Source organism: Astatotilapia calliptera, chromosome 20, assembly GCF_900246225.1.
Source record: "Astatotilapia calliptera chromosome 20, fAstCal1.2, whole genome shotgun sequence".
NCBI classification, from domain to species: domain Eukaryota; kingdom Metazoa; phylum Chordata; class Actinopteri; order Cichliformes; family Cichlidae; genus Astatotilapia; species Astatotilapia calliptera.
The window spans coordinates 7,450,664-7,478,628 of NC_039321.1; the positions used below are offsets into that span (position 1 = coordinate 7,450,664).

General features: G+C 37.8%; 1 protein-coding gene across 6 annotated transcripts; it reads left to right on the forward strand.

The window, feature by feature from the left end:
* The first annotated feature begins 716 nt into the window (after nucleotides 1-716).
* Nucleotides 717-27,924, forward strand: LOC113012881 (C4b-binding protein alpha chain-like). 6 transcript variants are annotated; one of them, XM_026153297.1, is made up of 21 exons: nucleotides 717-1,120; nucleotides 1,287-1,386; nucleotides 1,570-1,643; nucleotides 1,735-1,914; nucleotides 2,043-2,222; nucleotides 4,533-4,721; nucleotides 4,888-4,987; nucleotides 5,170-5,243; nucleotides 5,335-5,514; nucleotides 5,643-5,822; nucleotides 11,959-12,147; nucleotides 12,314-12,413; nucleotides 13,122-13,195; nucleotides 13,287-13,466; nucleotides 13,591-13,770; nucleotides 16,605-16,694; nucleotides 20,753-20,932; nucleotides 22,954-23,001; nucleotides 24,701-24,776; nucleotides 26,438-26,503; nucleotides 26,796-26,862. In XM_026153297.1, exons 1-20 carry the CDS (start codon nucleotides 898-900, stop codon nucleotides 26,493-26,495), a joined length of 2,655 nt encoding a protein of 884 aa, XP_026009082.1. In that variant the 5' UTR covers nucleotides 717-897; the 3' UTR covers nucleotides 26,496-26,503; nucleotides 26,796-26,862. The 6 variants fall into 6 exon arrangements, with proteins under 6 accessions (XP_026009082.1, XP_026009083.1, XP_026009084.1 ...); XM_026153298.1 differs by lacking the exon at nucleotides 26,796-26,862 and adding an exon at nucleotides 26,717-26,746; XM_026153299.1 differs by lacking the exon at nucleotides 26,438-26,503 and having other exon boundaries at nucleotides 26,796-27,924.
* The last annotated feature ends 41 nt before the right edge of the window (nucleotides 27,925-27,965 follow it).

The following is a 27,965-nucleotide window of genomic DNA, read 5'->3' on the forward strand; positions in this document are numbered from 1 at the left end:
AACTGTCCTCATGCCACTCCACGCCTCTATCATGCTGTTCTGCTGGAGTTTCCGCTCCAGCTTTCTCCTGTAATTGTCCTTAGCCTTCCTGATCTTTCCCTTCAATAACACCTGAACCATTCACACCTCCTCTCTATTGGTAAGATGAGATCAAGTCTGATCACATAAGACCTTGTATGTGAGGAGAAGTATTTTAAATTTAATTCTGGATGTAACAGGGAACCAATGAAGATAAGCCAATATAGGAGGAATATGCTCTAATATTCCCTGTCAGTATTCTCTTAATGTGTAAAAACTTTATAAAGTTATAGAGTAAATCTGTAAAAAGGAATATAGACACAGTTGATTAAGGTTGTTATCATTTAAGGCTGTTCAACCAACATGTATCTGTATCAGAATTAAAACCCTGTGTTAATCAAAGAGGAAATTATGTGGTTACAGTTGCTCCAAACTCTAAGAACAGTAATTAACTATCCATCCATCCATTCCCTTCCGCTTAATTAATTAACTAAACAAAGTGAAATAATACAGCATATTACAAAGTTACAAAATATAACAAAATGCCTCTTATAAATACAAACAGCTCTGATGATAAATATCCCAGCTAAAACTGACGTGCCTCTCTAATTGTATTGACATTTTAATTTTCTCCATAGAGGATTTGCTATTAAAGGTGTGCAATTACTACAATGTGTACGTGTATTTAATATGTTTTAGTTAACCTGTCAGATCTGTCATGGGTATTACTGCAGTCCTTCTGCTGAGCAGTCTTGTCTTTCTGGCAATTACTGCTCAACGTGAGTGCAGTCCGTATTAGCTTGAGACACGGTAAACACAGCATGGTGTTTTTCTTGGGTTACCCTGTTCTTAAAATTATGTTCTCTCTTTTTTGTCTGTATGTTTTTTGTTTTTTTTCTTTTCCCATGTACAGCTCAAAACTGTTCCAGACCTCCTAAAGGAGAAAATATGGATTTAAAGGGCAATGACATTCTTCTAACTAGTTTTCCAGATGGGACCACAGTTACTTTTGCCTGTAACACTGGATATGAGTCTGCAGGAGGGTCCCCACGTATTACTTGTACTGCTGGAAGTTGGAGCTCTCTGGGGTTGAAATGCCAACGTGAATATTAAAACTTGATTTGATATTCAAATTCCTTATTGCAGCTGCATTTCACAGCCAGTTTAAGCACATAAACATGTTACATAAATAGTAGACTATATTTATTGAGATTACACATAATGTTATAAAAACAAGTTCCAATATAACCTTCTTTTTCTTGTTTCAGGGAAGAACTGTGGCCCTGTGAGGGAAGTTGAAAATGGACAGATTGAATATCGTCCTGGGTCTGAATTTGGTGATAAAGCAGTGCTCATTTGTAACCCCGGGTTAGTAATACAATGTTAGCTCTAATAAACAGTGTTTAGATAATTAGTTTTTAGATTGAATTTAGTAGTAGCATATTAAATCACTAAAATGTTGCAATTCCATGTCTTAAAAAAACAAAAAAAAATGCTGTTGTGTGTTATGTGAAATAAAATTTCTAAACCAACCTTTTCCCCTCCAATCAGTCATATGCCAGTTGGTGGAGGAGAACTCACTTGTGGAAGCCAAGGGTGGATGGGCAGGTTGCCTGTATGTGAAGGTTGGTTGTCTTGTCGTAATACAAGTCACACCCCTGATTAAAAGCTCACTGCTTGTTTTCATTCTGATAGATTTGTATTTTTATTTTCCAGTGACACAATGTGAATCACCCCCTGTAGTAGAGTATGGCTCTTTCAGTCCAAATAGAGAAGTCTATGACTATAAAGACACTATAGTGTACACCTGTAAAAGCGGCTATACAAGTAATGGATCAAGACAGTTGCATTGTTCGGATGAAGGAACATTCAAGCCTGAGCCTCCAAAATGTATCAGTAAGTGTCTTGAGTTATTTTCAATAACTTATTTTGTTTTTTCTTGTGTAGCATAAATTAGGCCAATACATACTGTGGAAATGGTCATTTTTGACAACTGCACCAATGTCTACTTTCTTTCCCTGCAGAGGTTGAATGTGAAGATCCAGAGATTTCATTTGGACAGTTGAGTAGCGGTGCTCGACCTCCATATGGATACTCGTCTACAGTCACATTACAGTGTAACGCTGGATACACAATGATTGGATCCGCGACTGTGACGTGTGGGCTAAATAGTCAGTGGTGGCCTGGACTTCCTCAGTGTATTCGTAAGTTAAATTAAAATATCTATTTGCATGTACTGAGTTCAATCGGATCATCTCTTTGCTCTAAGTGCAACTTCAACCCCAATTCTGAGCCTAAGTCCTCCTGCTGCATATTTATGAAAAGTGCAAAAAAGGCAGGTAAATGAAGACTAAGGGGTCCTGGCCAGTGATTTTCAGCAAAAAGTGGAGAGTATTGGTGAATGGCACTTTACCTCTACTATGAGCATGAATATATGGATCTTGGCAGCTAATATTTGATTTCTTGCATCATTATATTTCAGTAATGTAAAGACACTTATTGAATTACAGCATTAAATTAAAGAACTGACAACAGAAGATTTTTACCATATTTACATAGATCATTACTCAGCGTTTTTTTGAGTGCATGTCCAGTGCTAGCTTTGAATTAAAAACTGTTTTTCTCACTGTAGGGACAACACCAGGAACCATTCTTTTTATTTATAAGCAAACATCAGGTTTGGCTTAAACATTGTTTTCAAAGCAGAAATTATGTGGTCAAAGTTGCTCCAAGACTCTTAAGTACAGTAACTAACTAAACTAAGTGAAATAATACAGCATATTACAAGGTTATAAAATATAACAAAATTGCTCTAATAAATACAAATAGCTCTAATTCTAATTATCTCAGTATATTACACAAAATTAAAGGTGTGCAATTACTACAATGTGTATGTGAATTTAATATGTATTTTTAAATTCCAACTTTGCCTTTATAGCCTCAATTGGACCAGTCTCCTGGTTAATGATAGATAAGGTCATTTTGGATAACTGTATTGATATACAGTTTCCTTTTTGTTTCCCACAAGTTGAATATGAAGAGTCCAAATGATGAATAGAATGAGGATTTTTAACCTCTGAAGATATAGTTGTCGTCAGCAATGTTAAAGTGTGAACCTGGATACATAATCAATGCAAACCTTACCGTGACATAAAAACGTTACTGAACACCTTGACAATATTGAAGATGCACATATTTGGGTCTACCTAATAAACAATCCAGGACACAAGATTCTGGAGTCCCACACAAATCCCACACAAGTTGTGTGGCACAGGCTTTGAGGACATGGAGAGTCACCCTGTCTGGTCCAGCAGACTTGCCTGAGAACATCTTCTGACTTGTCTCTGAATCTGGTCATGAGTGAAAGTAACAGTTTGGGGAGGGGTTTCAATACTTTACCAGAAGGCTGTGTTGCAATGTGGAGAGAAAGTGGCTTTGCTGTGGATTGCAGGCTGACTACAGGTAAGTCATTAGGGGGGTGAACATTTGTTGCAATCTCAAATCTGTTGAAAAACACGTTCAGCTTATTTGCTCTGTCCACACCACCCCCAGCTCACCTGCTGCTGGATGACCTGAATCCAGCAACTGTCCTCATGCCACTCCACGCCTCTATCATGCTGTTCTGCTGGAGTTTCCGCTCCAGCTTTCTCCTGTAATTGTCCTTAGCCTTCCTGATCTTTCCCTTCAATAACACCTGAACCATTCACACCTCCTCTCTATTGGTAAGATGAGATCAAGTCTGATCACATAAGACCTTGTATGTGAGGAGAAGTATTTTAAATTTAATTCTGGATGTAACAGGGAACCAATGAAGATAAGCCAATATAGGAGGAATATGCTCTAATATTCCCTGTCAGTATTCTCTTAATGTGTAAAAACTTTATAAAGTTATAGAGTAAATCTGTAAAAAGGAATATAGACACAGTTGATTAAGGTTGTTATCATTTAAGGCTGTTCAACCAACATGTATCTGTATCAGAATTAAAACCCTGTGTTAATCAAAGAGGAAATTATGTGGTTACAGTTGCTCCAAACTCTAAGAACAGTAATTAACTATCCATCCATCCATTCCCTTCCGCTTAATTAATTAACTAAACAAAGTGAAATAATACAGCATATTACAAAGTTACAAAATATAACAAAATGCCTCTCATAAATACAAACAGCTCTGATGATAAATATCCCAGCTAAAACTGACGTGCCTCTCTAATTGTATTGACATTTTAATTTTCTCCATAGAGGATTTGCTATTAAAGGTGTGCAATTACTACAATGTGTACGTGTATTTAATAGGTTTTAGTTAACCTGTCAGATCTGTCATGGGTATTACTGCAGTCCTTCTGCTGAGCAGTCTTGTCTTTCTGGCAATTACTGCTCAACGTGAGTGCAGTCCGTATTAGCTTGAGACACGGTAAACACAGCATGGTGTTTTTCTTGGGTTACCCTGTTCTTAAAATTATGTTCTCTCTTTTTTGTCTGTATGTTTTTTGTTTTTTTTCTTTTCCCATGTACAGCTCAAAACTGTTCCAGACCTCCTAAAGGAGAAAATATGGATTTAAAGGGCAATGACATTCTTCTAACTAGTTTTCCAGATGGGACCACAGTTACTTTTGCCTGTAACACTAGATATGAGTCTGCAGGAGGGTCCCCACGTATTACTTGTACTGCTGGAAGTTGGAGCTCTCTGGGGTTGAAATGCCAAAGTGAATATGAACACTTGATTTTAAATTCAAATTCCTTATAGCAGCTGTGTTTCACAGCCAGTTTAAGCACATAAACATGTTACATAAATAGTAGACTATATTTATTGAGATTACACATAATGTTATAAAAACAAGTTCCAATATAACCTTCTTTTTCTTGTTTCAGGGTACAACTGTGGCCCTGCGGAGGAAGTTGAAAATGGACAGATTGAATATCGTCCTGGGGCTGAATTTGGTGATACAGCAGTGCTCATTTGTGACATTGGGTTAGTAATACGATGTTAGCTCTAATAAACAGTGTTTAGATAATTAGTTTTTAGATTGAATTTAGTAGTAGCATATTAAATCACTAAAATGTTGCAATTGAATGTCTTAAAAAAACAAAAAAAATGCTGTTGTGTGTTATGTGAAATAAAATTTCTAAACCAACCTTTTCCCCTCCAATCAGTCATATGCCAGTTGGTGGAGGAGAACTCACTTGTGGAAGCCAAGGGTGGATGGGCAGGTTGCCTGTATGTGAAGGTTGGTTGTCTTGTCGTAATACAAGTCACACCCCTGATTAAAAGCTCACTGCTTGTTTTCATTCTGATAGATTTGTATTTTTATTTTCCAGTGACACAATGTGAATCACCCCCTGTAGTAGAGTATGGCTCTTTCAGTCCAAATAGAGAAGTCTATGACTATAAAGACACTATAGTGTACACCTGTAAAAGCGGCTATACACGTAATGGATCAAGACAGTTGGATTGTTCGGATGAAGGAACATTCAAGCCTGAGCCTCCAAAATGTATCAGTAAGTGTCTTGAGTTATTTTCAATAACTTATTTTGTTTTTTCTTGTGTAGTATAAATTAGGCCAATACATACTGTGGAAAAGGTCATTTTTGACAACTGCACCAATGTCTACTTTCTTTCCCTGCAGAGGTTGAATGTGAAGATCCAGAGATTTCATTTGGACAGTTGAGTAGCGGTGCTCGACCTCCATATGGATACTCGTCTACAGTCACATTACAGTGTAACGCTGGATACACAATGATTGGATCCGCGACTGTGACGTGTGGGCTAAATAGTCAGTGGTGGCCTGGACTTCCTCAGTGTATTCGTAAGTTAAATTAAAATATCTATTTGCATGTACTGAGTTCAATCGGATCATCTCTTTGCTCTAAGTGCAACTTCCAGTGGCGTGTCTAGAAAATTTTTGTTGGGGGGGCCAGGTAGGGGCACAGATTTGGAGAAGGGTGGCAGATTTAATTGGCAGATAATGTTTAAAAAAAAAAAAAATTCTACCAACCATTAACCATAATTCAATAATCCTATAAACCTAATAACCAAATGCACTTTTAACTCTTATTAGAATGAGATTTTAACCACTACGGTGCAAAGTTTTTAGATACTGCGTTGTCAGTGTTTACTCAGCATTCAAGGACAGCAATATTTGCATAGCATTTTTACTGACATGTAGTGCACATATGTTTTGGGCAAAAACATTTTTGAATATTAAAATACGAACATTTGTAACAAACAATTGGCAAATTAGCCAATGCCAATGCAAAACTTTCTCTGCCTGTTAAAAAAAGAAGATAATCTTCTCACAAACTGGTGTTTGATTTTGAAACAGGAAAAAAGTGGGGAAACAACTGAAAAGACTAATATTTGAATAAAACCTGAAAGCAAGTAAATACTTTCTATGCTGCCTTATGGTAAACTTTGGTAATATTGATAAAGAACAGCACTGGCTGATGATGAAATACATTCAGCTGGCATGGTGACACTGCCAGTATAACCTGCAGGGCTGGACTGGGACAGAAAATCGGGCATTTTGACTACAGACCGACCCACCAGGTATTAAAGCCATAAAGCCTTTGAATGAAAACAAACGCTGTGGTGACAGTGATGTACAGTCTTGTTGGTATATGTATGATTTCTATACATTTTACGTCAGATAAAAACTTTGGTTGTAAGATTTAGATAATTATTTAATAAAAGCTAGATATTTTAAATGAGAATAAGAAAGAAAAGTATTTCTTTGTGCCCCCCTTTCCCTGTTAATGCCCTACCTGCCCCCCTGGCAACACTTTGCTAGACCCGCCCCTGCACAGTTACCAGCTGTCAGCTACATAAAAAAGGATCCTGGTGTTATTTGTCTCTCAGAAACAGTTCATAACTTCAACTCATTCATGTCACCTAAAAGGTAAACCTGTTTCTCCATCACCTGTTCAGCTCTGATGATTCAGTAAGGACATCTCCTGGTTTCATGTTTCCCTCTCACCACATATCCAAACTGACATCATGACCAGCAGCTTTATAGCTGTGGCTCCAGCAAACATCAGCTGATACTAGAAATTAATATTAAATACATTCTAACAACAGCTGATCAAGCTTAAACGTGCTGCTGTTGTTTAGCGCGACATCCGCTGGTTTCCTCTTTCTGGCGCAAAGTGGGCGATAAATAAACAAGAGAGAAAAGCTGATCAGCTGATCATTGATCAGTTTCATGATTGAAGTAGCAACAGGAGAGGGAGGGGGAGAGAATGAGAGAAGAAGCAGCTGTGCCGCATAACGACAGAATAAATCCAGCTTTGTGTCTTTTTCCATCCTAGCTGAAGTTCGGGACAAACTGCGTCTCTTCTCAGCTCAATACGAAACGTGTAATATTTTCTCTGAATGAGGGACCATTCCATTTTTTTAAGGAGCCGTTGGCAACTCTACTAACTAACCTTATGAATAAAATAAAGTTCACTATCAGTAACATCATAGCACCCACCCACCTAAAAACTCCATCAAGCTGGCTAGAACGCAGTATGAGTTATTGCAACTGACGGTAAAAAGTCAGCACAACTAAAATAAACTCCACCTAAACTTGGTTTATATCTGACCCAGAGAGACTGCAGGTCATAACTTCTTACCTGAAGTTCAGTTCACCTGACACTCGGACTGGTGGCTGCTTCGGGTCTCTCCTCCTGCCTCCCCTTCCCTCATCCACCTGCTGGCCTCTGTGGAAGCCCCGCCATAGCCACCACCAAACAACGGAGTTATTTCTACACATCGACCTGCATCTGGCCAATCCACCACCTCTCATTGTTCATGCCGTTACAAAAAAAATAAAAAATAAGTCAAATAAGCCCGATGGCCAGTCCAGCGATGTTAACCTGCAACCAAATCTGCAGCTCCATACAGCAATGTTACGACTTAGATTACATCTTATAACTCATAACTCTTATGTTAGCTGCCCTCAGTAGCATACTGTCTGAAATATTCCACGGCTGCAATAATTCTTTAAGTGTTATTTTTTCCTTGGTATTCTAATTTCACCGAAGTTTACTAAACTCAACAAACTTAATATTACTTACCGGGACATTTATTCTGTCCTCATTTTCTTTCACCGAAAAATTGTTTCCTGCAGTGCCATCTTTCGTGCTTGGCTCTCCTACCTTTGCTAACGTGACGCGCATAGCGCAGAAGGATGCTGCATTCACTTACAATCGGATATCTGAGCTTCACCGTGAAAACATAATCGGACATTTGATATTTGATTGAATTTTATTGTTTTGCCTTTGGGGTGGCACCTGGGGTGGCCAGTCTGGTTGGGGGGGGTGGCCTGTGCCCCCCCAGGCCACCCCGCTGGACACGCCATTGGCAACTTCAACCCCAATTCTGAGCCTAAGTCCTCCTGCTGCATATTTATGAAAAGTGCAAAAAAGGCAGGTAAATGAAGACTACGGGGTCCTGGCCAGTGATTTTCAGCAAAAAGTGGAGAGTATTGGTGAATGGCACTTTACCTCTACTATGAGCATGAATATATGGATCTTGGCAGCTAATATTTGATTTCTTGCATCATTATATTTCAGTAATGTAAAGACACTTATTGAATTACAGCATTAAATTAAAGAACTGACAACAGAAGATTTTTACCATATTTACATAGATCATTACTCAGCGTTTTTTTGAGTGCATGTCCAGTGCTAGCTTTGAATTAAAAACTGTTTTTCTCACTGTAGGGACAACACCAGGAACCATTCTTTTTATTTATAAGCAAACATCAGGTTTGGCTTAAACATTGCTTTCAAAGCAGAAATTATGTGGTCAAAGTTGCTCCAAGACTCTAAGTACAGTAACTAACTAAACTAAGTGAAATAATACAGCATATTACAAGGTTATAAAATATAACAAAATTGCTCTAATAAATACAAATAGCTCTAATTCTAATTATCTCAGTATATTACACAAAATTAAATATATATAGCTAAAACTGACGTGCCTCTCTAGGCATATCTAATCATATCATTTAATTTTCTCTGTAGATGATTTGGTATTAAAGGTGTGCAATTACTACAATGTGTATGTGAATTTAATATGTATTTTTAAATTCCAACTTTGCCTTTATAGCCTCAATTGGACCAGTCTCCTGGTTAATGATAGATAAGGTCATTTTGGATAACTGTATTGATATACAGTTTCCTTTTTGTTTCCCACAAGTTGAATATGAAGAGTCCAAATGATGAATAGAATGAGGATTTTTAACCTCTGAAGATATAGTTGTCGTCAGCAATGTTAAAGTGTGAACCTGGATACATAATCAATGCAAACCTTACCGTGACATAAAAACGTTACTGGTCACCTGGACTTCCTTAATGTATACGCATGTTATGAATTAAAATTGCTTAAGTATATGTAGCTTCACTTCTCAATTGTTGTTAAAATTTGTATTAAATACCTCAGGAGGTTGCTAGCATAATATAGAGATAATTTTGGACAATTCTAGTAATTTCCATTCTGTGAATGTGAAAATCCTGTGATTCGATATGACTGAATAATGGTCTCCTCCTGTCTGTGGTCTTATTTCAGGGAAGATCTGGATAAGTTAAGAAAGGCCCGTGTACCTAGATATACAATATGATATAAAAGGTTTGGCTACGTGGAGTGTCACAAAAGTCATCATATTTTGTTTTAATTTGATTTCACATTGCTGCATGTGAATGATCATATAATGTTCACTTTTATGTTTAGAAAACACTATTTGATAAACAGTTTCCACAAGTTTTTGAACATTTCTTTTTGCTTATAATCACCTGGTTTCATGTTAATATGAAATCACTCTTTTTTAAGTCTCAGTTTTAAACTTCAGTGTAAATCCATTAAATAAATTTGAATCTCTGCGTGCTTGCCAAGTAATTGTGAACGGGGGTCATGTGGAGGTCATACAAAAATGACCTGACATGTGAAAGACACATTTAAAGTATTAAGTTAATTTGTAAGTTTAAATGTCCATTTACACTTATGATTAAAGTTTGTATTTAAATACATTTGATTCCAGACAGTTTAGTACGAGTTGCACTTTCTCTTCTGTAGGTTGTTTTAAATGTAAAAACAAATGTAAATAAATAAATAAAATAATCCTCTGAAGTTTTTGTATTTTTTTTTCAAGTGTGGTTGATGTCATTTAAAGGAATGTTTGGAAAAACATTTGGAAAAAGCAGGAATTGTGAATGGTGAATAAACAGACCAAAGTACAACAGGAAGTTTATTTCCTCACATTGATTCAGTCCGCCCTGTTTTGTAATGCGTCACCCTGTTTGAATGTATTGGGCACTGTAATTTACAACACAAAATGTTTTCACAAGTATGTCACAAGTAGTATGCATGGCTTACAAAAGAGGGCCAAAGCTTTTCAAGGACAGTAAAGAACAGCCTGCACTTTCATATTGTCTTAAAGGTGTATGTGTCTTTTTATATACAGGTCTCGTGCTGTGTCCTATTAATACTGCTTTAAGAAGGGAAAACTGCATATTTATGTGAAGTATGGAACAACAGAGTAATAAGGAAGTGTTGGGTTTATGGTGGGTGGGGCTCATAAACTTGTGCGTATTATGTTCAGAAAAGACAGAACAAAAAACAAAAAAAACGGTTATAGCATACAGACTAATTTCAGAAATACAGCGGTTTCAACTAATTTAGTTTTTCTTCCTGGTGCTACATTTACTAAGTAAAATGGATGGAAGTACAACAACCCTCATTTGGCTTATTGGTAGCACTACAAGTACTACACTCATTTTATGTGAATCCACACAAACTTAAGAGCTTTGTTTCTTTCGTGTATTTCATTACTATGTTATAAAGTACGCGAGCTGTAATCTAAGGCTAAGACTTATGAAGAACAGGCACGTCACCTGTTTGACCGCGCCTACTTCCGAGAAGGAGACGCAGCCCACATTAAAACAAGGAGAAACCCGAAATAACCTTTCAGAGCAGGACTGTTAGCGGTCATCATTGTTGGCGTTCAGACGTAAGGTATGGTGTCGTTTGTTTTAACCGTCCGTAACAACCGAAAAAACAAAAACAAAGCGTCGACCCCATAACAGTGCTATATTATTGTATTTATCCGTCGTTGCTGCTAAGTTAGCTAACAATTAGCTAGCTAACGCAGCCGAAGGCGATTTAACAGTTTATGGATTTTGACCAAATTGCAGACATTCAGATGGAATCAGCATTTTTTTTAATCTTTCAGTGACATCTTCTTAACCCCCTGTAAGCTAAATTACGCGATTATTAATGTGCTGTGTTACCACCCATGGTATCTTTGGATCAAGGAAGACTGATAGTAGCATACGTGACCTACGAGAATTCACGGCCATTTTTTTCCCCGTACCTACCTGTCATTTAGTTTAACAAATGTTGATCGGCCAGCCGAAGCTATCGTGGCCTTCAAGTTGTATAATATGGAAAGACTTTAGGTTTGTTTTCTGCCGCGACAAAGGGAGAGGGGAGGCAGTATTTTCAAATATTTCATTTTTAAAACCTAAACTTGGTTACTGTTAAGGTTTTGGTTTAGCGAAATATATAAACATTACCGAAGACCGAATGTTTGCACCTGCTACCTTCCGCTAGTTAATGTGTTAGCAGTGACAGACCTGATTCAATGGAGAGCCTTGTTAGTACCAGCCGTCATGACCAAGTAATATCTCTAATTATCTTTCTTGTGTTTGCCTTTGTTTTGTACCAGAAAGGGCTCTTGGTTTTAGTTAAACCTGTCAGATCCTGTCATGGCTATTGCTGCAGTCCTTCTGCTGAGCAGTCTTGGCTTTTTGGCAATTACTGCTCAAGGTGAGTGCAGTCCGGATTAGCTTGAGACACGGTAAACACAGCATGGTGTTTTTCTTGGGTTACCCTGTTCTTAAAATTATGTTCTCTCTTTTTTGTCTGTATCTTTTTTCTTTCTCTCTTTCTTTTTCCATGTACAGCTCAAAACTGTTCCAGACCTCCTAAAGGAGAAAATATGGATTTAAAGGGCAATGACATTCTTCTAACTAGTTTTCCAGATGGGACCACAGTTACTTTTGCCTGTAACACTGGATATGAGTCTGCAGGAGGGTCCCCACGTATTACTTGTACTGCTGGAAGTTGGAGCTCTCTGGGGTTGAAATGCCAACGTGAATATTAAAACTTGATTTGATATTCAAATTCCTTATTGCAGCTGCATTTCACAGCCAGTTTAAGCACATAAACATGTTACATAAATAGTAGACTATATTTGTTGAGATTACACATAATGTTATAAAAACAAGTTCCAATATAACCTTCTTTTTCTTGTTTCAGGGAAGAACTGTGGCCCTGTGAGGGAAGTTGAAAATGGACAGATTGAATATCGTCCTGGGTCTGAATTTGGTGATAAAGCAGTGCTCATTTGTAACCCCGGGTTAGTAATCAGAATCAGAATACTTTATTGATCCCTGGGGGAAATTATTTTTTGTTACAGTGCTCCATTATAAACCAACATTAAGACAAGACAGACAATACACTAACTAAGAATAGTACAATATATACATATATATATATATATATACATACATGCATACATACATGCATACATAAGTCACTCATAAATAAATAGCTGAACAAGAAACATGTGTAGCTGTAGCAGCAAACAGTGTGTTAAGTGGATGAGTTGTACAGGGAGATGGCCACAGGCAGGAAAGATTTCCTGTGTCGTTCAGTGGTGCTTTTCGGTAATCTCAGTCTCTCACTGAACGTGCTCCTGTGACTGACCAGCATGTCATGGAGTGGGTGGGAGGTGTTATCCAACATTGTCTTTATCTTGGACAGCATCCGCCTCTCCGACACCACCTTGAGGGAGTCCAGCTCCATCCCCACAACATTGCTGGCCTTACGGATTAGTTTATTGAGTCTGTTGGCATCTGCGACCCTCAGCCTGCTCCCAAATCCTCCCAAAATACAATGCTAGCTCTAATAAACAGTGTTTAGATAATTAGTTTTTAGATTGAATTTAGTAGTAGCATATTAAATCACTAAAATGTTGCAATTCCATGTCTTAAAAAAACAAAAACTTGCTGTTCTGTGTCATGTGAAATCAAATCTCTAAACTAACCTTTTCCCCTCGAATCAGTCATATGCCAGTTGGTGGAGGAGAACTCACTTGTGGAAGCCAAGGGTGGACGGGCAGGTTGCCTGTTTGTGAAGGTTGGTTGTCTTGTCGTAACACAAGTCACACCCCTGATTAAAAGCTCACTGCTTGTTTTCATTCTGATAGATTTGTATTTTTATTTTCCAGTGACACAATGTGAATCACCACCTGATGTACAGGATGGCACTTTCACTCCAATTAAAGAACTCTATGACTATAAAGACGTTATAGTGTACACCTGTAAAAGCGGCTATACACGTAATGGATCAAGACAGTTGGATTGTTCGGATGATGGAACATTCAAGCCTGAGCCTCCAAAATGTATCAGTAAGTGTTTTGAATTTTTTTTCAATAATTTGTTTTGTTTTTCTTGTGTAGTATAAATTAGGCTAATACATATTATGGAAAGATCATTTTTGACAACTGCACTAATGTCTTTCTTTCCCTGTAGAGGTTGAATGTGGGGAACCAGAGATTTCGTTTGGACAGTGGAGTAGCGGTGCTCGGCCTCCATATGGATACTCGTCTACAGTCACATTACAGTGTAACACTGGATACAAAATGATTGGATCCGCGACTGTGACGTGTGGGCTAAATAGTCAGTGGTCGCCTGGACTTCCTCGGTGTATTCGTAAGTCAAAAATTAAAATATCTATTTGCATGTACTGAGTTCAATCGGATCATCTCTTTGCTCTAAGTGCAACTTCACCCGCAATTCTGAGCATAACTCCTCCTAATGATCATTTTTGATAAATGCTGAATGGCAGTTTACCTCTCCTATGAGGTTTCTTTTGAATCTCGTCATATGCTAGCAAAACATGTTGGTTGCAAGGTGTTATAATTCAAGCTTTTAGTTACCTGCTCAAAGCTGGAGCTTGCTGACTTGTGCTGTCTTTCTTTTCCTCATTCATTCAATGCATGGATTTTGGCAGCTAACTCTTGATTTCTTGCATTATTATATTTCAATAATGTAAAGAAAATATCCAGTTACATGATTAAATTAAAGCATTTACGAAAGATTATTCTTTCCATTACAGATCATTGCTCAGCATTTTTTAAAAGAAATAATCAGTAACATACATAAAGCTAATATTATGCATGAACTGTTCCTGTTGGGAAAATTTTATTCAACTTTTCCAGTTCGTAACTGATACCCTGGCTTTGGGTAATGACCACATGATTTACTAGGGATGCACTGATCTGATTTGTGGATATTGGTTCAATTGGCATCTAGTGGCAGAACTATTATAGCATGAAGGATGATCACCTAATCAAAGCCACAGCAGTTTAGAGGCATATCATGCCAGCTTCACCAATTGCTTTTCTTTGTATGCTTTCAAAGTGCAAAGTTGCTGAAAGTGAACTGAGAAGATCGGACTGTTTTGCTCGATTGTTTTTACGCTCTGTTTGGTATCATATGAATTAAGAGCCAGAGGGACATTGGTTTGGTTTGACACACACAAAAAAAAAAGATGGAGATATATATTGAACCGTTCAATACAGTGCTTTCGGTTCGGTACGCATATGTATCGAACAATACAAAATATTTAATTTATTTTATCAACTTTCCTTCTGACGGTGCTGTCTGTGTTGAGCGCTCAGTGGATCTGCGCTCGACAGTAGTTGCAGGAGGTGAGCTGGCTTCAAACAAATGATGAACGCACAGAGATGTGGTGCAGAATGTGCCGTGAAAATGTAGTAAATGACAAATTAAAAAAGGCATGAACATTTTTTTTGTATCGAAAAAATATCGAACCGAACCGTGAATTTTGTATATCGTTGCACCCCTAATATCTATCTCACCAAATACCTAGAGTTACTCTGTATCAGACTGGTAAAAGCATGATGAGTGCTCCCTCTATTAAGTGTGTCCAATACTAGCTTTGAATTAAAAAGTAGGGTTGGATTTAAAAAAAAAAAAAAAAAGATTTTCCCTTTTCAAAATAATTTAAGTTTGAATAATATGATATGTATTCACTGAATCAATTTTTAAATATAAATGTATTTTTTCAGAAATGCCAGAATCTCAGGTTAAAGCTCACAAAATTATTTCAACAACTGACAAACAGTTAAAACAACAAATGAGGGCAGGTAAAACTTAACTCAACCAGCAGCAAAATAAGATCCAAACGACGTTTCATGTTTGAAAAACATCATCATGAATTCTCTCTTACTTTTGCTGTTTTGCTTCCACCATGATAAAATCACACTTACTGCACAGCTCTCTCTCCTTGTGTACTTTAAGACCAGTTTCCCATCAAAAATCTGTTTTCTCCAATTTTTTGCTGGCTTATTACGCACTTGTCTACTGTTGTGTACAGTGCTGCTGGCCGCTGTCTTTTGTTTTTCAAAAATTACCTCCAACAAGAGCGCCTAATTTCTGTTCTTCAATATTGAAGAAATGTAAACTTTTACAAATGATGCCAAATCGTAAAACACGTACCAGTATTTTTAATAAAACCTCTGTAACTTTGCTCTACTTCAATTCAGCAGCATCAGGTAATGTTAATCTGCTGATTCATGGTTTTCTTCCATTTTTGATCTACTGCAGAATATTTTTAAGGAGGTTATCTGCTATGAAGTGCCAGGCCAGGAAAATCTCCTTCATATTTTTGTGTTTTATCCTCTGTTACTTTAACACAAAGGCATCTGCTTTGATGCTTACACCTCTGATGAAATCTCATAAGTGTCAGTTTTGTTTTTATACAGAGATATAAAAGTATGGATATGTACTGATAAATGATCAGAATTATAATATTTCTGACTGTGTCAAAATTGAATTGAATCAAATCAGAACCTTGCGAATCAGAATCAAATCAGTTATAGAAATTGAAATCGATATCCAACCCTACTTAAAAAGCTGTATTTGTCACTTTGGGGACAACACCAGGAACCATTCTTATCTATAAGGGAACATCCGGTTCAGGTTAAACATTGCTTCTGTAATTTTGTGAAATAAAATCTGCCCAGTAAATGTTTTTAGTATTTGATTCTTAATCGTAAGCCTCTTTTAATTTATTGCTGTATTTATAATAAATGGCATATCAGTTTATCTGATGTGTTTGAGAGGCCAAACAGGGAAAGCATTGATTTCATTGGAACTTTTAACTCACGTGGTTAGGAATAGTTTTACTTCCTACAAACACAAGGTCTTGTCATGTCAAGCTTGAAATATCTATAAAGCTGCGGTTGCTTGCATGTTTCCATTGTGTTGTTTTAGCTACCTAGCTGTCCTCCTAGAACATCAACACGCTGCTGCTGTAAACAATGCAGACTTAAACTGAATGATCTTTAGCAATAGCCTAAAAATTGCCAAACTGTAGTTTGGTAATAGATCAGCTTGTTGTCGCAATCAAAAACTATTCCAGGCTTTTGAGTGAGGATCAGACCGATGTCCCAGTCAAATAGTTACATCTCTAGTTGGGATTTTACACATCCCTGCTGACTGACTTTTTGTTCCTGCAGCAAACCCCACAACAACTACCACAACAACTACCACTACAACCACTACGACCATTACCACTACTAACCCTTCTACCCCAAAGAAACCAACAGGTACAGTTCAATTTAAAGCTCATAAAGTTCTCAAAATCCAGCTTTCCTCCCTTTTAGCTAGGTTGGGTATTTAATTTCTGCAAAGAGCGCATGAAGTTCTGGGACTACTATTGCCAAACCCTGCTTTATGCCTTATAAGTTGCCACAGCAGATCATAATACAAACCATCTTACCTTTGCTTCTCTTGCTTTGTCTCCAAACCATTGAACCTAATCTGTTTCTCCTACATGCTTTATTAAAATCTTGTTCCCCTGGTCACCCCGTCCCAATCCCTTTTTGTCCCCCATAAACCCCCCCACCAGAGCGGCCAAAGGTTCGCCATCGAGCCCCACCCTCAACAGAGCAATCGAAGTCACATTGCCCAGCCTCGCCCCCCTTAGTTCCTCTTCATGCCCTGTCTCCGCAGTCTGATGCGTGATGTGTGAAGGGTCTGGGCTGTGAGGATTATGGCAGTGATGACTTTTCCCAGGAGAAGCTGGGACCCTGTTTACTAGAAGGTTTTAAAATTTCTGTACTTTTAGGTGACAGGAGACATGTGGCCTGGTCAAAACACAGAGAGCTGCACTCTAAAAGATCTTTAAACATAGTAAACATACCTTGTGTGCCACAGACTGCTCCCAAACACGAGGGGACAAGTAATACCTCTAAAACACTTAAGTTGGCTTTATTAAACATTAGATCTCTAGCTGGGAAAACATTTTTAATTAATGATTTAATCACTGAGCACAGCCTTGATTTTATGTTTTTAACTGAAACTTGGTTGGACCAAAGTAACAGTGGAGCTGTTCTCATCGAGACGACCCCTCCTAACTACAGTTTTATCAGTGAGGTCAGGGCGAGCAGGAGAGGAGGAGGGGTTGCTGTCTTATTTAATGAATCATTTCAATGTAAGCAGCTATCTCCTGGAAGTTTTCAGTCTTTTGAATATGTGGCTTTACAGCTGAAGGCCCCATCCAAAGTTGTGTTTCTTAATGTTTACAGGCCTCCCAAATACTGCACAGACTTTTTTAATGACCTCAGTGAACTGCTGTCTGTGATCTGTGTTGATTTTGACTGTGTAATTATTGCTGGGGATTTTAACATTCATGTGGACAACCCTCAGGACAAAGGGACTAAAGACCTGAGTAACACTCTGGGCAACTTTGGGCTGACTCAGCATGTAACAGAGGCCACACATAATAGATGACACACTCTTGACCTACTGATCTCCAAAGGCCTGAGCATTTCAAAGGTTACTGTGTCTGATGTGGGCCTGTCTGATCATTACTGTGTTTTCTTTGAAAGTAAAATCTCAGCCCACACAAATATATCAACAACAGTGATCACAAAACGGTGTATAACTGAACACAGTAGTGCAATTTTTAACCAGGTCTTCCCATTAACACCTGACCTGTCCAGAGGGTCAGTCAATGAGCTCGTCAATAGCTTCAATGCTAACATGTTAAATGTAATGGACACTATTGCTCCCATTAAGGTGAAGGTTATCTCTGGAAGGAAAAAGTCTCCATGGAGAAACTCCACACTGGTGAAAAATGAAAAAAGAGAGTGTAGGAAAGCTGAGCGCAGATGGAGAAAAACAAACCTCCAGGTTCATTATGACATTTATAAAGAGAAACTTCACAATTATAATTTACAACTGAGGAATGCAAGGAGGTCCTACTTCTCTGACATCATCACTAAAAACAGCCATAATGCTCGGGTCTTATTTTCTACAGTTGACAGGCTAACAAACCCCCCTGTGTCAGTGGCAGCTGAACTTCATTCGACCATGGCCTGCAATGACTTTGCCAAATTCTTCACTGAAAAAATCCAAAAAATTAGACAAGCAATTGGTACATCAACAGCAGATCCAGGATATGTACTGTGTCCACCAAAAAACTGTTTAAACACCATGAAACAGTTTCAACCTATTAACAGCAAAGACCTGGAGGACATCTTAGGTCAACTGAACTCCTCCTCCTGCTGTTTAGATGTCCTGCCAACAAGTTTTTTCAAAAAGGTCTCAAAGACTTTAGAGTCAGACCTGTTACAGATCGTCAACTTTTCTTTATTATCAGGTGTGTTTCCAGAATCACTAAAAACTGCTGTAATCAAACCTATACTGAAAAAGGACAATCTTGACAAGACACAAATGAACAACTACAGGCCGATCTCAAATCTCCCGTTTTTAAGTAAGATCATTGAAAAAGCAGTTTCTCAACAGCTCAGTTACTTCTTAAAACAGAATAATTGCTACGATGCCTTCCAGTCAGGTTTTAGACAGAACCACAGCACTGAAACCGCTCTGACCAAAGTGTTTAATGACATATGTCTGAATACAGACAGTGGAAAAATGTCAGTCCTAGTTTTACTGGATCTCAGTGCAGCATTTGATACAGTTGACCACAACATATTACTCAAACGACTGGAGAACTGGACAGGTCTTTCAGGAACTGTACTAAACTGGTTCAAAACATACGTAGAAAACAGGAAATACTTTGTATCAATAGGTAACTTCACATCTAAGCAGACAAGTATCACATGTGGAGTTCCCCAAGGTTCCATCTTGGGACCCCTTCTGTTTAACATCTACATGCTCCCACTGGCACAGATTATAAACAACAACAAAATAAACTATCACAGCTATGCAGATGACACACAAATATATATCACAATGTCACCAGGAGACCGAGGCCCTGTACAGGCTCTTGGTAAATGCATTGAGGAAATCAATGACTGGTTGTGCCACAATTTTCTCCAGCTAAACAAAAACAAAACTGAGGTAATAGTCTTTGGCGCCAAAGAAAAACGATTACAGGTCACCAGAGAACTTCAATCTATACATCTAAAAACCACAAACCAGGCGAGAAATTTGGGTGTAGTGATGGATGCAGACTTAAACTTAGAAAAACACATTAAGACAATAACAAAGTCAGCTTACTATCACCTCAAGAATATATCAAGGATAAAAGATCTGATGTCTCAACAGGACCTGGAAAAACTAGTCCATGCATTCATCTTTAGTAGGCTTGATTACTGTAACAGCATCTTTACAGGTCTACCTAAAAAATCAGTCAGACAACTACAGCTCATTCAGAACTCTGCTGCTCGAGTCCTCACTAAGACCAAAAAAGTGGACCACATCAGTCCAGCTCTGAGGTCCTTACACTGGCTGCCTGTCCGTCAGAGGATAGACTTTAAAGTTCTGATGCTGGCCTATAAAGCTCTGAATGGTTTAGGACCAAAATACATCAATGACCTCCTGACCCAGTATGAACCATCCAGATCCCTCAGGTCATCTGGATCCGGTCTTTTATCAGTTCCCAGAGTCAGAACCAGACACGGAGAAGCTGCATTCAGCTTTTATGCTCCTTATATCTGGAACAAACTCCCAGAAAGCCTCAGATCAGCTGAAACACTCAGTTTATTTAAATCCAGGTTGAAGACTCACCTGTTCTCAGCTGCATTTGAATAAAGCACCAAATCCACACTTTAAGCTTAAATTTCAAAACTTACATTTAACTACTGATTTTATCTACTGTTCTGATTTTATCTGTTTTGATTTTATATAGTGTTGTTTGTTTGTTTGTTTGTTAATTAGTTAGTTTATTTGCTTGTTTTAATCAATTTTAAATCATGCTTTTTATTTGTTCTTGTTTCTAATGTCTCTGTAAAGCACTTTGAATCACCTTGTTGTTGAATTGTGCTATACAAATAAACTTGCCTTGCCTTGCCTTGCCTTGCAAGAAACCTCTTAGTGTGTGTGTGTGTGTGTGTGTGTGTGGCCACTGTCTACAGACGTATAGCATATCAGGTCATACTACCATCATAATGTCATATTGTTAAGAAAACCACAATGGTTACGTAAACTTTTGGGTTTATATGGTAACCGTTTAAATGAGTGATGAAACATGCCATACTAACAGGATTTTTTTTTTTTTTTTTAATGTAAATCTGTTGACATAGATTATTCTGTTTATTTCTCAAACTTTGCAGCAGTTTCCATGTGTTCCCAATATCTTGACATTGTTTGAACATGTTTTTTTGGAAATGTGCATAAACTGCTATATTGTCAACAGTTCAAGGATGTGAAGATCCCCGAAAGAGAAGTGCTGAGGTGACTGTGAGCGCTCAACCTCCATATAGACATGGGGTTAAAGTGACTCTTGGCTGCTCATCTGGATACAAGCTAAATGGACCAGATACCCAGACATGTGAAAATAATGGTCTGTGGTCACCAGGAATTCCAGAATGTGCACGTAAGTCAGTTGTTAATTATAAACATTTATGTTTTCAGCTTTATCATATAATACTCTACATGGTAAAAAAAAGTGTGTGTGTGTGTGTGTGTGTGTGTGTGTGTGTGTGTGTGTGTGTGTGTGTGTGTGTGTGTGTGTGTGTGTGTGTGTGTGTGTGTGTGTGTGTGTGTGTGTGTGTGTGTGTGTGAGAGAGATGTCAGTTTCATATCCTGAAAGTACAGTGGGGCAAAAAAGTATTTAGTCAGCCACCGATTGTGCAAGTTGATGATGACAGAGGTAAGTAATTTGCACCAGAGGTACACTTCAACTGTGAGAGACAGAATGTGAAAAAAAAATCCATGAATTCACATGGTAGGATTTGTAAAGAATTTATTCGTAAATTAGGGTGGAAAATAAGTATTTGGTCACCTCAAACAAGGAAAATCTCTGGCTCTCACAGACCTGTAACGTCTTCTGTAAGAAGCTTTTCTGTCCCCCACTCGTTACCTGTATGAATGGCACCTGTTTGAACTCATCATCTGTATAAAAGACACCTGTCCACAGCCTCAAACAGTCAGACTCCAAACTCCGCCATGGCCAAGACCAAAGAGCTTTCGAAGGACACCAGGAAAAGTATTGTAGACCTGCACCAGACTGGGAAGAGTGAATCTACAATAGGCAAGCAGCTTGGTGTGAAAAAATCAACTGTGGGAGCAATCATCAGAAAATGGAAGACATACAAGACCACTGATAATCTCCCTCGATCTGGGGCTCCACGCAAGATCTTATCCCGTGGGGTCAAAATGATCATGAGAACGGTGAGCAAAGATCCCAGAACCACACGGGGGGACCTGGTGAATGACCTGCAGAGAGCTGGGACCAAAGTAACAAAGGTCAACATCAGTAACACACTACAACGGCAGGGAATCAAATCCCGCAGTGCCAGACGTGTTCCGCTGCTGAAGCCAGTGCATGTCCAGGCCCGTCTGAAGTTTGCCAGAGAGCACGTGGATGATACAGCAGAGGATTGGGAGAATGTCATGTGGTCAGATGAAACCAAAGTAGAACTTTTTGGTATAAACTCAACTCGTCGTGTTTGGAGGACGAAGAATACTGAGTTGCATCCCAAGAACACCATACCTACTGTGAAGCATGGGGGTGGAAACATCATGCTATGGGGCTGTTTTTCTGCCAAGGGGACAGGACGACTGATCCGTGTTAAGGACAGAATGAATGGGGCCATGTATCGTGAGATTTTGAGCCAAAACCTCCTTCCATCAGTGAGAACTTTGAAGATGAAACGAGGCTGGGTCTTCCAACATGACAATGATCCAAAACACACCGCCCGGGCAACAAAGGAGTGGCTCCGTAAGAAGCATTTGAAAGTCCTGGAGTGGCCTAGCCAGTCTCCAGACCTCAACCCCATAGAAAATCTGTGGCGGGAGTTGAAAGTCCGTGTTGCTCGGCGACAGCCCCAAAACATCACTGCTCTCGAGAAGATCTGCATGGAGGAATGGGCCAAAATACCAGCTACTGTGTGTGCAAACCTGGTAAAGACCTATAGTAAACCTTTGACCTCTGTTATTGCCAACAAAGGTTATGTTACAAAGTATTGAGTTGTATTTTTGTTATTGACCAAATACTTATTTTCCACCCTAATTTACGAATAAATTCTTTACAAATCCTACCATGTGGATTCATGGATTTATTTATTTATTTATTTATTTTTTCTTCCACATTCTGTCTCTCACAGTTGAAGTGTACCTCTGGTGCAAATTACTGACCTCTGTCATCATTTTAGGTGGGGGAACTTGCACAATCGGTGGCTGACTAAATACTTTTTTGCCCCACTGTAGATGTAATAAAAAATTTAAAGAAACAATTTTAAAGTATACTTTTGATGAACCAGAAGGATGCAGTTCACAGGGATTGAAAGAGATTTTTCAGTGTGCTCATGGGTCAGTTGTATAATCAGTTTAGGAATTTTGCTGTCTCTTCCTTTCGTTTTAATTGGTCTTTGTCTTTTTTACCTTAACCTCCAGTGGACAATGGAAATGGCAGTTCTAAAGGTTTAGTCATTGGCATTGTGGGTAAGTTTGAAATTCATCTTTTTATAGTAGATCATGAATGTAAAAACATGAGGTTGACCCAAAAAGATCATGTTTATATTTCAGCATGCTTATCATATTTTTTATGATACACATTCAGAACATACCCGTAATAAGTATTAAATGGCAGTACTTTAATGTAATAGTCTTTTTTTTTCCTTTCTTTTATTTAATATTAGGGTTTTTTGTTTGTTCGCTTTTATTTACCTTGACTGTACATTAAAAAAAAAAAAAAAAAATTGGTTGGCCATTGGGTCAACTTGTTGGTTACACTAATTATTATATAGTGTTATCAATCCGGTCTTTAAGTCTGACGTCATTAGCCATGTCTGGGCTCTGGAATCTGATCTAAATTCTTTCATCTGTAATTAAATGATCACTGTGGCTGCTCTGCCAGGTGTAACAATTAAGTTTAACACCCAGGCATCCGTGAAAACATAATTTTTGATATTTAACAGAGTTAGAAGTTAGCAGGGAGTGAGCTCGCTAGCTTCCATCTAAATATAATATACCATGTTCTGACTGAGAGATTTATGAAACAAATTCAAACGTACAGCTCTGTTATCACTTCCGACATAAATGAAGATGGAAAGTTACTGAAGTTTGGCTAGCTGTATATAATGATGTGCTATGTGATTGCTAGCACTACACAGCTATGTTAGCATAAAATAAACAGTAAAGCTGGAGGGCGAATGCTAATGAACGGAGGACTTTTTCTCCACTCGATAAAAGTTAATGTGAGGGTTCCCAATGGTTAGGGGCAAATGCACTCGGACGGCAGGATGCTGTAAACGGACCAAACGTCTGTCAGGAGAACCACAGAGATAATCCATTCATAATACGAGGTTAGTCATTAATATACTGCTGCATGGGCTGGGCTGTAGTTAAATCGTAAGGGTTTAAAAACTGAACTTTAAAATGATTAGCGATAATAAAAACTGAGAGAAGCCAACAGTGATCACTGACTGTTTTCAGGGGGTTGGGATTAAATAGAACAAGATACAAAGCATTAGAACATGTTAAAAACACCACAGCCTTATTAAATGCAGACTACTTTGGGAACGGAAGCAGGATTCATCATGTCATCACTTAAAGACCGGATATACAATGGTGGTAAACCATTAAGTGTAGGATGTCCTGCAGCTGCAGCAAATGGAAAGTTAAACAAGACGCAAAAGTTTTAAACCAGTGTGGTTCTGCACTAATGTGATTTATAATAACTGTAGTTATGCCACACTAGTGGCCTATTACTTGCGTTAACAACTATAATATGTTCTGCACAGTCCAAAGTGGCTCATATTTCAGTAAAATTGGAAATAACAGAAGAATATAGTCTCTCTTTAAAAAAAAAAATAAAAATAAAAAAAAAAATAACGAGAATTCTTTAACTTGGTTTGTTTCATTGACTGTCTTCTCACTTGAAGACTATTTGCCTGGTCTGATTTTGTTTTGCCCCTTCTTTTGTTAAATACTACTCAAATATTTTGCCAGGATTATCCTCCTTTAAAATTGTATCATCAGTGTAGCAGTCTCCCATATTCTTGTTTAATTACTACTTACTTTTGTGGCCATACTGACATCTAATAGGTTGTCCAGTCAATAAGCTTTTTTTTTTTTTTTTTTTTAATTTTCTTCAATTTTTTTTTCGCATTAATTCCCCCCCCCCTCTCCCCCATAAAAGTTGTGGTCATCGGAGCCCTGGCCGGCGGCTTTGGAGGCTTTATGTGGTACAAGAAAAACAGCAAAAAGGGAAAGCGGTAAAATTGTGTTTTATTAAACTTTGCTGACTAACCCTCGAAAAAGCTTTGTCCTTTGTGTTGTTTGCTTCTCAGGCTACCCGTTAGTTTTCCAACTTTTCTTTCTATCCAAGCTTTCTATAATCTTAGTGTTGCATGCTGAAACTTTGTGCTTTTTGTAAGGCTTCCTGGATAATGAATTTCTCTACTACAGTGTTATTTTATGTAGCATGTAGTGTTTTAAAATATTGAATGATGAGGTGAGTAGTGGTTTAAATTGTGTTGTTACATACAATATTTTATACATGTTGATTCACTGCTGTGAATGCCATGACAGGAATTTTGTTTCATTTGCATTAGCTTATGGCTTATGTACCACAGCTAATTCTTAAATTTTAAGGCTGTGAATATGGTCAAAGAAATACATCTGATTTGTAATATTTTAAAGAGAAGAAAACTTTTTATTGACTAAATTTATCTGTAAAATAGGAAATGTGTGTGTCATACCAGTGACACATTTCCAGAGAAGTGTTGTATGAAATTCGGTGGCTTTCCTGTTGTGGACTTCAGAGTCTTACACTTAGGTGTTTCTCCTTGATTGCTTGGGAGGGTGAAGAAGTGGAAGTGGTGTCAACAGTGGAGTTTTATTTAGTACTGCCTTGTCATTTTACATAGATTACTACTTGTAGGTATTCTCATATTATATATTTACTGAAACTGAATAAGTCTTTCAGTTAAGTAATGATGTCATCATTTTGCCAGTCTCTGCTGTGTCTGCGTGTGTGCGCACTTGCGTGTGGGTGGGCATGTGTGGTAGAAAGGGACTTGGCAAAGGGTATCAGGAGGTGAAGTAGACACGCATACATATAGTGAAATCTATAGTGGAGGAAAGACCTTGCTCAAATAGTGCTGACATCAAAACACAGTAGTCTCTCTTTGCGTTGAAATGGGGCATAGTAGGAACTTAAACACTTATTTTTGGGGGAAATGCAATACTTCATATGAAGTTGTATTCAAATATTTATCATGTATTGGGGATGCACAGCGTTCAATTTGCTTTTAGGATCCATAATGTCTGCCATGAACTTGTAAAAATGAGGAGATCGTTAGTCAGTAAATGTTGTGGATGGGTTTTTTGTTGTTTTTGTTTTTTTTTGTTGTTGTTGTTTTTTAAATAAATGTGACAAGGGAGCATTTGGTGGTGGCATAATTATATCCTCCTGCACAATCTTATCACTCTTTGTATTTATAAGAGAAATATAAAGAGCCCAAATAGTATGTAGGCATTGTTTACATAGTATATTGTAATCTCTTTAGTTGCATGAAAGATTTTAATTACATTTTGGAACATTGATATTAATTCACTTTTTATTTTAGCTTTAATTTGAGTCTTTAAAAAAAGCCAAATAGGTTGTTATTGATAAAGATTTATTTATCTGTTTGGTTCTGCTGACAGGAATGAACAGGTAATATTTTGTATCTCATCAAACAAATTTGGCTGTTTTGACTATAAGAGGTGAAAGAGTAGCTGCTGGCACGGGTGCTGCTTGTGTGGGGTGGTCCTTGTGGATGAGTGGTATATAGGCATGTGGTGGTTTCTGTGGACTTCTTCATTCCATGTAGCTTTCTGTTTGCCTGTTGTACATAATCAATAATGTTGACCAGTCATTACTGGATTACAGCGCTCGAAGAGGCAATACTGACAAAGATGCTACAAATGTTGGAGAGGAAGTACTGTAGCACTCTCGGTAAGATGATGGATCTTGAAGAACACTTGAGCTAATTTATGTAAAACAAACAAAAAACGAGATTAATGTGATAATGTAGATATACACGTCATATAATTTCACTCATGTCCATAATGTATGTTCAGTGATGGTCTTTTTTTCTTTTTCTACCTTGGCTGAACTTGTGAAACAACTGTTTTAGTACTCAAACATTTTTTTTCCCTTTCTCTACAGGTTTGCTGGGGGTTTTAGACTTTTCAAAAAAGTATATAATTACTCTTATTTATTTACTGAATTTTATTTATTTTTTCAGTAAGCATGACAGCCTGGATATTCCACAACTACTTGCTGTGAAAACCGCTTCCTAAGAAGAATGTCAAAGGACCAGTCTTTGAATGTACATGCCCTCTGTGTACACGCATTTGCCTGAAGTTTCTGAGCACCTCTCTTAAAATTGGATTCCGAAGACCAAGAAACATCAGTGGATTGGGACATGTTATGCTTCGAGTGGCTTTTTGTTTTCTGATCATAACAAAGAAACTGATAAATATTTAGCGGAGAAGCTTCAATTCTATGTTGAATTTATCTGTTGCACTGTAGTAAAGGAACACAGCTTGACTATTGTAGCTCATTTACAGATGGTCTAAAATGAGCAAAATTGGCACACAATGTCTGTAACTACTCATTTGGATCAAAAAATTTTGTTGGAAAAGTTTTGTGTATTAAGGACTGTTAGGTTGGAGAGTTAGATCTGTAAAATGGTCCCAAATCTAATCATAAGGCATCTATTCATGCCTTAATGCAAAAAAAAAAAAAAAGTGTTTTAGCTTGTGCTTCATTCAAATATTTGTGAATTTCATAAATGTTAACCCAGTTGTTGGGTTTCCAAACCTGCCTGCAGTGTTTAGTCTTAAATAATGTCAGCACCTTGTTTTTTTGTTTTTTTTTTTTAATTTGCCAAAGTAAGTTTGAGGATATGTGAAGACACTTCAATCATCCAGGAAAGGAAATCCCAAAAAGTTGTTTCTGTTCATCTGGACTCGTCTTTAGTCTCAACTGACTGCAGGTTTCCCAGATCTTACAAACCTAAAGTCAGCTGGGACTAAAGAAGTGAATGAAATGTTTCTCCCACTGGACATGCTACGATGAACAGAACCAACTTTTTGGGATTGAGTTTCAAGGTTTCATTGACAAGGGGGAGGAAAAAAAAAAAGTCATAAACTTGTATTTTATGTCTTTTAAACATTTGTGGATATCAGCCTGTCACTGCATGAGTTTTTGTTTTGTTTTTTAAATTGTCTTTTGACTACTCGCTGTTCAGGACATGAAGATGAATATTTTGAGTATTAGCTCAATTGCCTTGCTTAATATTTATTATTAAAATAAAAGAATCTGATTTTTAAGTTGGAACAAAATTTATAATAATAAAATCAATGACAACATTGCTGTGTGCTAAGCTCCTCTTGATAATGTTAATGTACAC